The 14,931-nt window shown below is 40.7% G+C and overlaps 1 protein-coding gene across 1 annotated transcript; it reads left to right on the forward strand.

The window, feature by feature from the left end:
- Positions 1-695: 695 nt before the first annotated feature.
- Positions 696-14,931, forward strand: LOC136950023 (V-type proton ATPase 116 kDa subunit a 1-like). The gene is made up of 22 exons (XM_067244109.1): positions 696-745; positions 1,750-1,917; positions 2,021-2,099; positions 2,315-2,412; positions 2,604-2,732; positions 2,971-3,053; positions 3,603-3,729; positions 3,827-3,909; positions 4,395-4,488; positions 5,067-5,279; positions 6,104-6,254; positions 6,606-6,745; positions 7,025-7,188; positions 7,411-7,501; positions 7,651-7,769; positions 7,872-8,088; positions 8,594-8,701; positions 9,102-9,302; positions 10,166-10,183; positions 11,417-11,534; positions 11,680-11,851; positions 13,936-14,931. The coding sequence occupies exons 2-22, from the start codon at positions 1,801-1,803 to the stop codon at positions 14,027-14,029; spliced, it is 2,616 nt and encodes an 871-aa protein (XP_067100210.1). The 5' UTR covers positions 696-745; positions 1,750-1,800; the 3' UTR covers positions 14,030-14,931.

The following is a 14,931-nucleotide window of genomic DNA, read 5'->3' on the forward strand; positions in this document are numbered from 1 at the left end:
TTTCCTTATCCCTAGAATGCAAATGCATTGTAAAACAAATCTCATAAAATACTGAGATGAGGTAGGGAAAAAGTTTTCAGTAAACTATGTTTCATTTATGTCAATATTTGGGTCTTGAATAAAGCTCTCAGCTAGGGTTTATGACTCCAACAAGAACAGGGTCCAGGGAATTTGGTCACCTGTCTCCACTGACCCCATTTCTCAAATTATTCTTCCTCTTCTTTGCATATTATCAATCCAGTAAAAGCATTGATCAATTCGTCTAATAATATCATAACATCTTTATGAAAACATTCTTAACATTTTCATTAATAGGCCTGTACAGTATATTGCTTTTGAAGACCCACTGCAAGTAAGACAGGTCAAAAGCGACTTTCTGAAAGACTAGAATTTGCAATGTTTTGACCATTAGAAAATGAATTATGATTATATTTATTGCAATAATAACATCCCAACACATACTATCAGCATTCAATAAATCTGACATAAGACGAGTAACGTGAGACCTTTATGCTGTAGGTTATGTTTTTTCAGTTATTCCTAAAAACATTTACAGATATACGTACGCTTTGCTCTGTGATAAGCAGAGAGAGCCATGGTTAAGCTGGTACTCACTACTCCCCATCACGCAGCATCCTCCTCCTCCCCACGAACACGACAGATTTGCGTGACATCACATTCATTCGTGGGAAGAACGAGAGGAAGGCTTCGACCGACCTGGGGAGATATAGAAGGCCTTCCAACGGTAAGACACAAAACACTCAATTGAAAATGTCTAATTTAATTTAGAATCTAACATTGTGTCAAATCGTTATCTGCATTTTTTTAATCAAATGTGTTAGGCTACCTAGGTCTATATCTTGCGAATATTCCTCCAATTGCCGAATATACGACAATAAGGTTTAGCTGTCTTTTCTATCGGCTATTTATTTTCTTTGGAAATAAAAACATACTACAATATATTTCAGTGGAATTATGCATAGCCTGTCTGTTAACACCTACAGTTGCATACGACCGAAGAAATGTCATTTATCATGATATTTCAAAAGCCTTTTATTCTCCCGCAGTCATATTCACGATCATTTTACATTTAGCCTACTCAATGTTCACTCACATTTAAATATTGATGGTGTACAAAATAAATATAGGCTTGTGAGGACTGGAAATATGGGTCTACAGTATGTATTATTAGCAGGCAGGCTCTGTATTAGAGAGCGCTGAGAGATGCTCTGCACCGCCCACTCAGCCATTCCAGATGGTACAGCTACACCAGCATCGTCATGGCGTCCTTGAGAAACGAAGGACATTGCAGCAACAGGCCATGCACTTTAGCCTGAACGATTCTGCGAAACAGCGCGTGTTATTGGTTACAGTCCCAAATAACGTATTACAGTCATTGGGGACTATCAAACTGAATATGCCAATATTATGTGAATATAGGAATGGTTTTATTTGTCCTATAGGCCTACTTAATTCCTAATACCGTATAGGTCATAGTCTATGTTTCATATTAATAGGCTGTAGTGTAGACAACGTTTGGCACCACATTTTTTGTTAAACTATTTAAACATGATTGCTGTAATGAGCCTTGCTGTTTTCTCTTATTTCCTTGTTTAGACCATCATACAGCCACACATACTCCTCCCGAATGACATTATCGGTCTAAACTAAGCCAACTGTACTGGTACATAATATTTAAAAAAAATTATGATTTGTTGATGATAATGTAACTATTTTGTTTCCTAATAGGTGTTGGTGAGAGTTTTAACCGTTCACTGGATCTAATAGTGTGAGGTCACAATGGGGGAACTGTTCAGGAGTGAGGAGATGACCCTGGCCCAGCTCTTCCTCCAGTCTGAGGCAGCATATTGCTGTGTCAGTGAGCTGGGGGAACTGGGAATGGTTCAGTTCAGGGATGTAAGTACAGCATAGATGGAAATGCTAATCTGTTAAAATTCCTCCATCCTTACTCTGATACAGTATATTTGTGATAACGCTTATTTTTTAAATTATTATTCAGCTCAATCCAGATGTAAATGTGTTTCAACGGAAGTTTGTGAATGAAGTTCGGAGGTGTGAAGAGATGGACAGGAAGCTGAGTAAGTAATTAAAGTTCACTTATGATAAGATATAGATTCAGCATTGCGTAGTACATACTGTCCTACTTGTTACACATATCACAATGTATTATACAGCTAAAATATACGTATATGAAAATAAAGATACAATTCCACAACAAAAGACAGCACACAGCTTTAACAGCATGGGTTTTTCCAAACACAACTGTCACTGCTTAATGATGTTATGTCTGCAGGGTTTGTTGAGAAGGAGATCAAAAAGGCCAGCATTCCAACTGTGGACACTGGAGAAAACCCTGAGGTCCCTTTCCCACGGGACATGATTGACCTAGAGGTATCTGCAACATACTCAGAGTTGGGACTTTAGTCTCTGCTAGTTCACAAAATAGTTTAAATGTCTATATTTACGTAGCAGTCACCCAGGGATTTCTCACCCTTGCTAAACCAGTAAGGTAAGGGTAAATGATAGAAGTCTTCCTCTTACCAATACAGGGTTATCAGTGGGCATTCCCTTTTGTTTGACAGGCCACGTTTGAGAAGCTGGAGAACGAGCTGAAGGAGATCAACACCAACCAGGAAGCTCTAAAGAAGAACTTCCTGGAGCTGACGGAGCTAAAACACATCCTGCGGCGAACCCAGCAGTTCTTTGATGAGGTAAAACACCACCTCTGTTCCCAAACACCACACCTGCTCCAAAATCTCTTATTTCACTCTTCCTCTAATTATTCTTCCATCTCTAACTGTCATCCTTGCCTCCCTGTTTAGATCAATCTTTCCCTATCCCATTAACCATTATCTGCCCCTCGGATCCCACATTTATTTTCGTTACCACTACGGTTTTGAGTTTCACCATGTATACTCATCAAACTGAAACGATAATCAATCTTAACAGATGGAGGATCCCAATCTGTTGGAGGAGTCGTCCTCCCTGATGGAGGGCAGTGAGGGGGGGCGGGGGGCTCCTCTCAGACTGGGGTGAGTCACTCGACGCCATGCACTGTTCACCACATATGAACATACTGTAGATAGGTAGGAACTCAGGAATTAATTCCTGAGGAGAAATGGTTCCCTAACAACACGCTATAGAACTAGGTACATACTGAACTTGTGTCGTCAATGCCCTTTTCACCTCATTGATCTACAATGGAATTTTGATTGAGTTCATAGTGTCTGACAGAGAACTGTATTGATCGCTTACAATGGTGTTCGTGTGAACACACATTGGCTTCCATGACCCGGCATGTTAGATAGAGGATGTAATATAACAGCATTGAAAAAATAGACCACTCAATAGGAATCTTTCCTTCTTAACTTCATGCCTGGAAATTGTCAATGATTGGCATGATGGCATCTGTATTGTCTTTTTTGAATAACTGTTCATCGAACTGGGACACACACAAACACACACACAGAGACAGACTACATACATTGTCGATAGTGCCCGAAATAAAATGTGGGGAAATTCAACAGACAAAATGTGCTGATTATGGACAGGAACATTGATAAGTGGTCTTGGCTTTTCAGGTTTGTTGCCGGGGTGATCAGCCGTGAGAGGATCCCCACCTTCGAGAGGATGCTGTGGAGGGTGTGTCGGGGAAATGTCTTTTTACGTCAGGCAGAAATTGAAGACCCCCTCGAGGACCCCGCTACGGTCTGTGAAAGTCCAGATGATACGTTATTTTTGTCAGGTTCAAGTGTCCCTGTGTTGTCCATATTGCAGTTTCTCATTTAACTTTCATGTCTCACAGGGTGATCAGGTGCACAAGTCTGTCTTCATCATCTTCTTCCAAGGTGACCAGTTGAAGAACAGAGTCAAGAAGATCTGTGAAGGGTATTTGACCTTGTACCTCCTTTACTTTTATATTAAATTGATCATACACTACTGAATATGATTGTGTGCAATTGATACCGTTCCAGGGAGTTGTTTTGTGAGAAAAAGGGCAAGCTTGATTACTAAATTAGTAATGGTTTGGATAGATTATATTTTTTGTTGGGACTATTTGTTATTTTATTAATTAGAAAGGGTGTGGAATATGTATTTTATAATTATATTTTTGAGTCCATATTAACAATCAAGGCCAATGAGAATGCAGTACATGGACGATAAGTCATTTGTTTGCTCCAGGTTCTGTTTCCCACCTCACTAAGCTCCTTCACCACTTGTCCACTCACGTTCTCCTACATGGTTCACTGTTCAACTACACTCATTTTGCAAGACACAACATTTTCAGTCCAGCTGAAAGGGTAGATGCTAATGATAGCTCCCAGATAAGAGTGTGCGATAACATGCGTGATGTTGTCATTTGTTTGCTCCAGGTTCCGTGCCTCTCTCTACCCCTGCCCTGAGACGCCCCAGGAGAGAAAGGAGATGTTAGCTGGTGTAAACACTCGTATCGATGATCTCCAAATGGTGTGTACTGTACCTCCTGGACAACAGTGTTTTCTGTGTTATCTATATTACAACACTCCCTGTCTTCCTTCTCTACATAGGACTTGAGCAAAAATTTGATTTCTAATTGAGACTTTTTTAGGCCTGTTTTCTCTTTAATGTTTGGCAAAAACAGCACATTCATACTGTACAGTAGTGTAGTTGAATGATGTGCTTCTGGGTTTCATAGCATTTCATTGCATTCACCCTAACCTATCTCCATTGATGAAAGAGGGACCATCATTTTTTACTAATCTGAAGTATGTATTGTTGTTGCCAGTTAGGGAGGTGGTGCTCTTGGAACTGAGCCGATTGTTCCCGTCATACTGCCTTGCTTAATACAGTTCTCTGCCTTCACACATCATTATTTTAAAAGGGGGTGCTTTGTGTGGTTGGAAATACTGTTGATACAAACAGTATTTCATGCTTATGAACAAAAACATATAAAAATTGTTTTTTGTTGATGATAGACAGTTACAAAATGCATGTTCACAGCATACATCCCTTTACAACCCTTCTCCAGCCCACTGAGCCATCATGCTGCCTCACCCTCTCTGCAGGTGCTGAACCAAACAGAGGACCACAGGCAGAGGGTCCTGCAGGCAGCCTCCAAAACCATGAGGGTGTGGTTCATCAAGGTCAGGAAGATGAAGGCCATCTACCACACCCTTAACCTCTGCAACATTGACGTCACCCAGAAGTGTCTGATTGCTGAGGTGTGGTGCCCTGTCTCCGACCTGGATTCCATTCAGTTTGCTCTACGCAGAGGCACGGTAAGTCTTCCTGAACACAGGAAGGAAAGAATAACCTCAGACAGCACTTCCTGTTATTGTTTGGTGTTATTTTGGTGAAGCGATTGGCCCATAACTAAATAAAATAACTTTGTTATGGCAGTAGCGTTATATTCTTCTTAATGAATATTACATTCTCTTGATGCTTTTTGGACATATACCCAGGTATCCCAGCTCAAGATAAATCTAATCTCAACTTCTGTCCCATGTCAGTTCCCATGAATCTCTTCATCCCCTGCCAATTTAAAAGAATGACTGAAACTGGCCAACAGCCTATCAGGCACACTCAGCACTCCTTCACATAATGTTCCCATGCCTAAACAGTTATACCAATTTTGGCAATCTGCTGCAATCCAAGCTATGACGCAGGGTGTTGATTTACGCCATTTTATGTACAAGCGTCTGACGCTAGCTTAAGGCTTGCAGAAATAATAGGAATAGGTAAACACTGAAGTAATGCTAGTACATAGCCAAAAACAAGGATATGTTCAGTGTTAGTTTGAAAAGCTGGCCCTGAATCTATTTCTGTTATTTTCACAACTCAGACTTTCAGGAAAGTTTTCACCAACCAATTTTGCCCATCATCCCTTTGGACTTTTCTTTACTACACAATAAGAAACATGATAGTCTATAAATGACATTTCAATACGGGCTCTATAGGGTTATATTTTTATCGATGTGTGAGTGAAGTGAAGGATTACTTGTTTGTCAGTCATCACCATACAAGTGGATGCACATCAATAGAAATACATTGAGGATAACACAAAGCAGTTTTACTCACGTTAAGGGTCGGGTCTGTTTCACAGGAGAGGAGTGGTTCTACAGTGCCCTCCATCCTCAACAGGATGCAGACCAAGCAGACCCCGCCCACCTTCAACAAGACCAACAAGTTCACCTCAGGATTTCAGAACATCGTAGATGCCTACGGAATTGGAAACTACCGGGAGATTAACCCAGGTGATATATGAAAGTAAACAGTGTAACCATAATGACAGTCGACCAGCCTCACAGAGGAGCGAGGCCTCGTGACAGAGGAGCGAGGCCTCGTGACAGAGGAGCGAGGCCTTGCTACAGAGGTAGAGCCGGACTAGGTTGCGTCATCTGAGTAGCCTATTGACTGGGCGTGGGTGGAGTAAGGCTCCCAGCTAGATCCTTTACTTTAGTTTGAAAAGTGTTTCTTTCTCGTTGATGAAAAGCATGTCAGTGCTTGTCACCCTCCTTTGGTGTCGAGTCTCCTGAATCGTGTGCGTCTCAGCCTTGGGCCTCTGTGGTTTGCCACAACACGTAACCATGGTTTCTTTCCTCCAGCCCCGTACACCATCATCACCTTCCCTTTCTTGTTTGCGGTCATGTTTGGTGACATGGGCCACGGAGCCCTGATGACTTGTGCTGCCCTTTACTTGGTCATCAGAGAGAGCCGTATCCTCTCTCAGAAAATTGACAACGAGGTAACCTACCACCCCCATAGCACCCTTATCCAGTGCATTCAGAATTGTTGACTTGGAACAGATGGAATTGGATTCTGCTGTTTTATTTAATATAAAATAATTTTTAATTTAAGATCAGAACCTCTGTTCCAACAAAACCTATGAATTTCAGTTTTTTACTGAACTTGGATGGATCAAATGTTGAATTGTGGCTATTGAATTATTTTAACAGATTTAATGATTATTCTGATCAATTTGGCGAAAGTACATATTACAATTTGTGCCATCTTATTCCTGCAGATGTTCAACATGGTGTTTGCTGGTCGCTATATCATCCTTCTGATGGGCCTCTTCTCCATCTACACTGGAGTCATCTACAACGACTGCTTTTCCAAATCCCTCAACATGTTTGGCTCTGGCTGGAGTGTCAGGCCCATGTTCGGGAACAAGGGAGGAAACTGGACGTAAGTCATTCATTCTTCAAGTCAAAGCCAAAGGCCATTTACCATTTTTCGCAATGTCAACTTTATAGCAGCACTGTTGTACATTTTCTAACCCAGCATTCTACTCTAAATATGAATAACAACATGCCAACGTGCTCTGTCTAATAGTTATATTAATTACACTTAACAGATGTGATGCTTATGATTCATAAGGTATACTGTATATGTCTTTATCCTGTCTAGATTTGAAACCCTTGAGGGCAACGCAGTGTTACAGTTGAATCCAACTGTTCCAGGTGTCTTTAACGGTCCCTATCCTCTTGGTATTGACCCAGTAAGTCATACTAAAACGTACCACTCCCTTACAACCTTGGCATAAGCAATATACAAATGTGTGTCTTGACAGTTTCACAAGGGTGTATTTTGGGATAATTATAATCATTTGGAGTAGTTGAATTTTAAAGTTGCTGTTTTTCTCCTCAGATTTGGAACATTGCCACCAACAAGCTGACCTTCCTGAACTCATTCAAGATGAAGATGTCAGTGATCCTGGGAGTAATTCACATGCTGTTCGGAGTCTCTCTTAGTCTGTTCAACCACCTGTAAGTTCCACACACTTTGGATTTTCCAAAACTTACATGCTATCAAAGACAAAAAGAGATGCGTTCGGAAGTTTAGTCACTTGTCCTTTTGATTTTCTCAAGGTACTTCAAGAAACCCCTTAACATCTTCCTTGGCTTCATCCCTGAGATTGTCTTCATGGCCAGCCTCTTTGGCTACCTCATTCTCCTGGTCTTATACAAGTGGACTGCCTATGACGCCTTTACCTCCAAAGACGCTCCCAGTCTGCTCATCGCTTTCATCAACATGTGCCTCTTCAACTACGGTGATACAACCAACAAACCTCTTTATAGAGGACAGGTGTGGCTCCTTCCCTTCTGTCTTTCCTATCGGTCCTTCTGTCCACAGCTCTTTACTGTTGAGTGGCTAAAGGTTAGGCCTCTCGCTAATGTAAAAACCAGGAAAGGCAATCTGGTTGTGGTGAGCAGCGTAGTGTTTATTGGAACACATGACTATATAGTTAAATACCTTGATTTACTGGAAAGTTATTCTAAACTGTTGAAGACTATAGGTGCCCAACTCAGTTCTCTTTCCCCCGTGTAATTTTCGTCCGCTATTGTTTAATAATAATAATAATACATTTTATTTCTAACGCATTTTTCATTTGAAAACAAATCTCAAAGTGCTACATTTAAGATTATAAAACAAGGTAAAACATCAATATAAAATACAATTAGATTATTGTTTCTCCGTGGACACCAAGGAAATTAAACAAGGAAAGGAGTTCATAAGGCAGGATGACAAATATGTGGTTAATGCTACACATTGCAATGCACTCTTAACCTCTTTTTGTTTGAATCTGTAGATGGGGATCCAGATTTTGTTGGTGCTGATTGCCCTTGCATGTGTTCCCTGTATGCTGATTGTGAAAACTTTGGTGCTACGGCGCCAGCACCTGTGGAAAACGCATCTGGTATGTCAGTCTGATCCAACCTGACCTTTAAAGACTTATTATGATCTTGGTATAACCTATAACCTTTTTTCTTTCATTATTCTGCCACTCATTTCAGTGTACATTGTATTCTGTAATGTGATTGGTTGTGTTGTCATCTAATTATGCTTAAAGTATGCCTTGGAAAACCTTTTTGACCCAATTTCAACCATATTTTACTACTTGCTAGTAAACAACTATTCTAAACACATGCAATATTTATTTGGCTAACTTTGGCTTGGCATAGTGGAAGGCACCTAACAAGTACCTCTTAAACCTCCAAATCCTACTTCCTTTACTTATTGGGTGCCATAAACATGAACACTGTATACCCCAAGGCGTGCTTTAAGCTAGACACAGCTCTTGTGGCTTTTGTATCTAGTCACAGAAGAGGGAAGAAACCCCTGCTGAGAATCTAGAGCAATCTTTAGAGCAAACAGGCGTGTCCTCATCATCCACTGGACTCACCCAACAGGGCACGCAAAAATTTGGAGGGGTGCGGGTGGGCAACGGGCCCACGGAGGACGAGGCTGGTATCATTGACAACGATGCACTCTCCCAGCATTCGGAGGAAGGCGATGAGGTGAGCCGAGAATTGTTGTAGGGATCATCCAATTGTTTGTGTTTTTTGTGCAGTTTTGCCTCTGAAGTATGTTGTTTCAATTTAAAAAGATCGTCCTTCCTGCTCTAAGTTCTCCTGTTTCGATTCAGATTTAGATTTTTGTTGTTTTTTTCTCATTCAGAAAATACCCCATGCAACTCTCAAAACAAAAACTATCTTGACGATATCTTTCACACTCACCCTTAACATCTTACTCTATCATTCTGAATACCCATCATCCCATCAGACTACAACTTCAGTTGTAATAGTGTCAGTTAAAACATTTCAGTTTTACTGTGTTCGACTGTAAAAACTTTACACATAATTATCACAAACACATTGATTTGTTCATGACCCATTCAAAAACCTGTTTTGCTTTATTAGTTAAGACACTTAAGTTTCGTATTTTTGGGGGGTTAGACCGGTTTCATAAAAAGTTTTTTTCTTCTGGGTGTAACTCAGGGATGGGGAGAATGTGGGCACAGTAGAGGGGAGGCGGGGAGTGGAGTAGATAAGAGACAGATTTTCCATTTCCCTGACTTCAGAAACGTAAACAGTGAGGTGATGTTGCCTGAGAACCATCAGTCCTTACAGCAGGGAATGGAATTCAGAAAAATGTTTTGCATCAGCGGACTGTGGTCTCTCACATAATATTACATGAATAATCCTAGCTATACAGGTTATTGTGCTAACTTTAATATTTGCCCTGAAAGTTTAGATACTAAATCAAAGATGTGATAATATACTTTTTTGACTTTGAGAGATATGTAGTGGTTGTCACGACATGACTTCTGCATAACGTCCTAAACCTCGCCACTAACATTTAACATTTCATTACTTTCAAGCATTCTGATGAGGAACCGGTAAGACAGGGGAATGTGATCCCAGCATGGTTTGTGGCTGTCCACTCTGTCTCTCCGTTTGTGATGTGGTCCTCTTCTGTGCTTCTCTGTGTTTACTTTTCAAAATGGATCTGTGTATATCTAAAGTAGACTTTTTGTGACAGCTCGTTAATTTGTTAGTAACAACAGCTGTCCTGCCATGGGTATGCATGTGTGTGTGTCTAAAAGTGCATGTGGTTACCCCTCATGTCAATTACCTTATTTATTGTTATCAGAGTCCTGTCAAGAACTAGGCTTGTTCAAATCCAGTGCAATGAGACAGTATCTGAGACAATCAAAACTGTCAGCCATTATACTGATATAATTGGTTGTTCCATTTTTGGGGGGAATTGCCTACTCACTACATCAACTGAAATCCAAACATCCTGGTATGAAAGTTTCAAATTGGCTTATAAGTTTGCTGTATGCAATACTACATGGCCCATGGATGTCGGAATGTTGGATGAAATGTATCATCAGACCAATTCAACCCCTTCACATTTGCCATTACAGCATGTGCACTACCGTTGTTTTCATGTTTCATGTTTAAGGTATTGTCATAGGGAAACAATGAGTGTTAGCACCGGCTTTTCCGTGTACTGTACATGGGCCGAAGGACAAACGAGAACGGTGGAAAGAGGAAACAGGGCCCCTGCCAAGTTAAACTGCACAAGCGCGACACAGAGCATTTGATTCCTGTGTTCTTTATCTCGTTTGCTACAGAAGCCTACCGTACTCAAGGGGTAGTAGAGAGTTGTGGAATTAAAGAACCATTTAACGCACGAACAAGGCCTCGTGTTGTGACCTTGCATAGAAAGGAAAACACTCGTTGTTTTGACGGATTATCGCTAAGGTCAAGTGAAAGTCAAAAGAGTGGTTTGTTATTAGGAATATCCATTAAGATGAGACATAATCAATCTCTAACGACACACTTTGACTTCTGTTGAATGTTATGATGAACTACTTTGTAGGGAAACCCTTATTTTAGACAACCTCCATAAATTAGGCTTTCCTTAAATCTACTAGAGTACTTTTACACAATGATCTTACTGTTCAGTCAATCAACACAGATTGGATGTTGAATACACATAGCTTACTCTTGCTGTATCTCTGACGTTGTGATAATGAGTTGTTTTCTGCTGGATGAGAGAGTCATCTATAGTGATGACCCGCTGTACCAGGCCTTGCTCTGTAATGCTTCTCTTCTCTCCACAGTTTGATTTCGGAGATGTTGCAGTTCACCAGGCCATTCACACCATAGAGTACTGCCTGGGCTGCATCTCAAACACGGCCTCCTACCTGCGCCTCTGGGCCCTCAGTCTGGCTCATGCACGTGAGTAGAAGCACATTAGCCTTCTCATCGCACATAGCATTTACAATACAGCGTATATTCATAGGTATATATACGTATACACTGCAGTCTTGGATTGACGATTAACCCTCCTTTTTCTCTCCCTGTCTCTCTTGTTCCTCCACAGAGCTGTCAGAAGTTCTATGGACCATGGTAATGCACCTCGGTCTGTCCTCCAGGAGCGGGGGTGGGTTCTTTGCCCTGTCAATCATCTTTTCAGCTTTCGCCACCCTTACCGTGTGCATCCTGCTCATCATGGAGGGCCTGTCAGCCTTCCTGCACGCACTCCGCCTGCACTGGTGAGTCACACACAAACACATTACTTCTCCTGTGAGGAAAAAAAAAACCTTCTTGGCAGCTTGTTGATATACCTTTGACATACGGAAAATAGTTTTCTATTTCAAAACAATATCTGGTTCTGGATCCCTCCAAATACCTTCTGACTACATCTGTACCCAGTACTACTTTCTTCACTGCTGATCCCACATGATCTGCTTTGTAGTGCTTGTGTGAACTCAAAGACAACCCCATGTGGTTGCTAAAGGGGTTATTTAAGTTAGGCTCTATGGAATGTGATGGGCAAGGCTCTGAGGGGACGTTACAACTGACTGATGATTCAGTTTAGAGTTTCTGTAGTCCATCTCTGTCCTATTTGTGTCTGCTCACCTCAAGTCAAACTCCATTTATCATTTTCCTCTGTGCTCCTCCTCTCTAAAAGGTCATAGGCAGAAACATAGTATCTGCACAATGTAAGCAAAAAGTCAGTAAAGAGGCTATCCCTTTTTTAAGATAGAGGGAATTCCCTAGTGATGTGAAACTACACAGGACAGGGTAGGAGAGGAGCATGTGTAGGGTCAGTGAGTCAGGATTTTAAATAATGCAGTAGGAGCTAGTACATGTTTAAATCAGGCTGGGTCACGGAATGGGGGGGTCACAGCAAACTGGATTGGTACAACTGAAAAGAAAGCTTGTTATTTGGTCTTCTGGCATGTCAAGTAGAATGACTTGTTTATTTTTTTCTAATCCCCCTTGTCTGGTTTTTGCTATTAAGTACTAATGACTAGCCTTACCTCATGGGTTTGACATGAGATCAGTGGAGAGAAAAAGAGAGATAAGTGAAAATAGTTTGTGTGTTGAGTCTGTGTGTGTTTGGACAGAAGTAAGAAGGTAATGGGTTATGCCCATGTGGCCCATATACAAGGTTTCTGTGATTAAACGGGAATGTCTTGAACCATAATCTCTTTCTGCCTCTCTCTTGCTTTCTCCCTCTGAGGAAAAACACTGTCTTAGAGTAAATCAGGCTGGCAATGCACAGCCTATGCCAGTTTCTTGTCTTTTCTCACTTTGACTGCTTATTAAAGCAAACAAAAGGATTCCCATTTTTCCGCCAGCTCCTCTCCCCTTGGTTAAATGTCATCCTCTCTCAACTTGGCTTCTAAATATTTGCCGAGGCGGTGGGACATTTCTCGGCACTTCCCGTGATTCCCTGTTCTACTTGTCAAATGTCAACGAGAATCTGAGAGTTCACTCTGTGTTCTTGATAAATACATGCCTGTTTCTCAGATGTTCCCTACTTCTGCTTGACTACGTCAGTTCACGTAACAGACCAGGAGTTTGAAGGGTGTTTCAAATCATTCTGTTAGCAGTTCAAGCTGATCCCCTTTGAAATATGTTCAGCACAAAGTGCATGAAAAGTACATCCATGGATTGGTTTCCCTTTTGTACATTCTAAGATGAATAGAATGGTACAAATGTCCATGATTCCAAGTTGAAAGAATACAAAACATATAAGTATTTTGTTACAGTAAAGTGCCATCAGTATTCTTTTAACAGTTAATTGGGTTAGACATTATTGTGGTCCCAAGTCAAAATTAAGTGTACTATAGCTCCTAATGATGTTTCTTTAATTACAATTAAGGTGAGATTAAGCAATAAGGTCGCATGTTGTTTTCAGGCTCTGTTTTTATCATTTTTATCATAAAGAGTTACAAACTCTGAAAAAGGCAAACTCTTGTAATTTCCTAACCAAAATTAAGCAACAATAAGTCCAGTAGGTATTGAGTATGTACTGGATGGTGTACTGGCTCAAGGGGGTTGAAAAGGCCAACATTTCTACAGAGGCCTATTTGGAATGGATGCTGCTGCCAAGCATCTGGGCTCATAACGGCAGAACATGCTGCTTGTTAAAAAGCCTAAGATGTGCTCTAATAGGGAAAGGATTCCTACATTTGAAAATCACCTGGATTCCACCTGGATTTAACTGTCACATTTCTCTGAAAGTTATGGTCAATTTGGGTATTTGCGTATTCTTTTTGTAAATATGGGATGTATTAAATACAATTATACTTTGCAAATGATTTTTTTCTCTCTTCTTTACTTCTAGGGTGGAGTTCCAGAATAAGTTCTACTGTGGACAGGGATTTAAGTTTGTCCCGTTCTCGTTCGAGAGTATCTTCGAGGGCCGGTTCGATGAATGAAAACATAGTGCCAGTGCCATAAGAGATCCCCAAGCTTCCATACTCCCTGTCTCTGCATGGACCCACCCCTCCACCCACAGCCTGGTTGTGCCCTCTATGGGGCATGTTGTGAAGTGTTATTGCAAGTATTTGACTACACACTCCTGGGATTCCATAGAATCTATACATGGTAATTTGTGTCTGTATACTATGGTATCTGCATTATCTATGAGTCACTAAGTAGTATAGAGTAAGTACATCTGTGAACAGGAATGTCTCACCCTATGAGTATTGTTTTTGTGCTGCATGTTGTCGAAGTATTGGAACACTACATAAGAGTCAGTATCTAAATATCATGCTTGAATATCTTGGAGTCAGAGCGAAATTTGAATGGATGCCGTTAGGACAAATGCAATGACTTCTAAAGCAACAGGTTGCAATTCTATTTAAATATTGGTATAATCAGATTATCAACTCCATACTAAATTATAATTTACAGCTGGTGATGCTTGTGTGTCAAGTGGTCTTCTACAGCAGTTTGTAGATACATACTTTGGATTTTTTACTAGTTTGATATGCTTCTAGACATATCACGTTTTCATTTTATCCAGAAAAGGCCAGAGCGTCAGGCATGGTTTCTTTGGTTTGTTTTATTCGTTGTTCAGCAATGGAACATATCAGTCCATTGCAACACTAATCCAGTGTGAATTTGTATAGATGTTGTTTTCTGTCAAATATTGTGTTTAACCCCTGTGTGTGTATCTGTCCATGCAGCGAGTGTATTCAGGCCTATAAAGGGAGTTTGTCATTCAAGTTTCTGTTGTTGTCAATGGAATTTGCTATGCAGCGTAACAAGTACTTTGTGAGTGGATTTTGTTTCATGTTAGCGGATGTGTTTTTAAAGATCACTTATAAATGAAGCT

The sequence above is a fragment of the Osmerus mordax genome, chromosome 10, assembly GCF_038355195.1.
Source record: "Osmerus mordax isolate fOsmMor3 chromosome 10, fOsmMor3.pri, whole genome shotgun sequence".
Classification (NCBI taxonomy): domain Eukaryota; kingdom Metazoa; phylum Chordata; class Actinopteri; order Osmeriformes; family Osmeridae; genus Osmerus; species Osmerus mordax.

What these genes read in the sequence shown, in the direction of transcription:
- LOC136950023 (XM_067244109.1), top strand. Translation starts at nt 1,801, where the DNA reads ATGGGGGAACTGTTCAGGAGTGAGGAGATGACCCTGGCCCAGCTCTTC. An exon ending in CCCTCGAGGACCCCGCTACG is followed by an intron (nt 3,730 to 3,826) that starts GTCTGTGAAAGT and finishes CATGTCTCACAG; the next exon opens with GGTGATCAGGTGCACAAGTC. An exon ending in CTCAGAAAATTGACAACGAG is followed by an intron (nt 6,746 to 7,024) that starts GTAACCTACCAC and finishes TTATTCCTGCAG; the next exon opens with ATGTTCAACATGGTGTTTGC.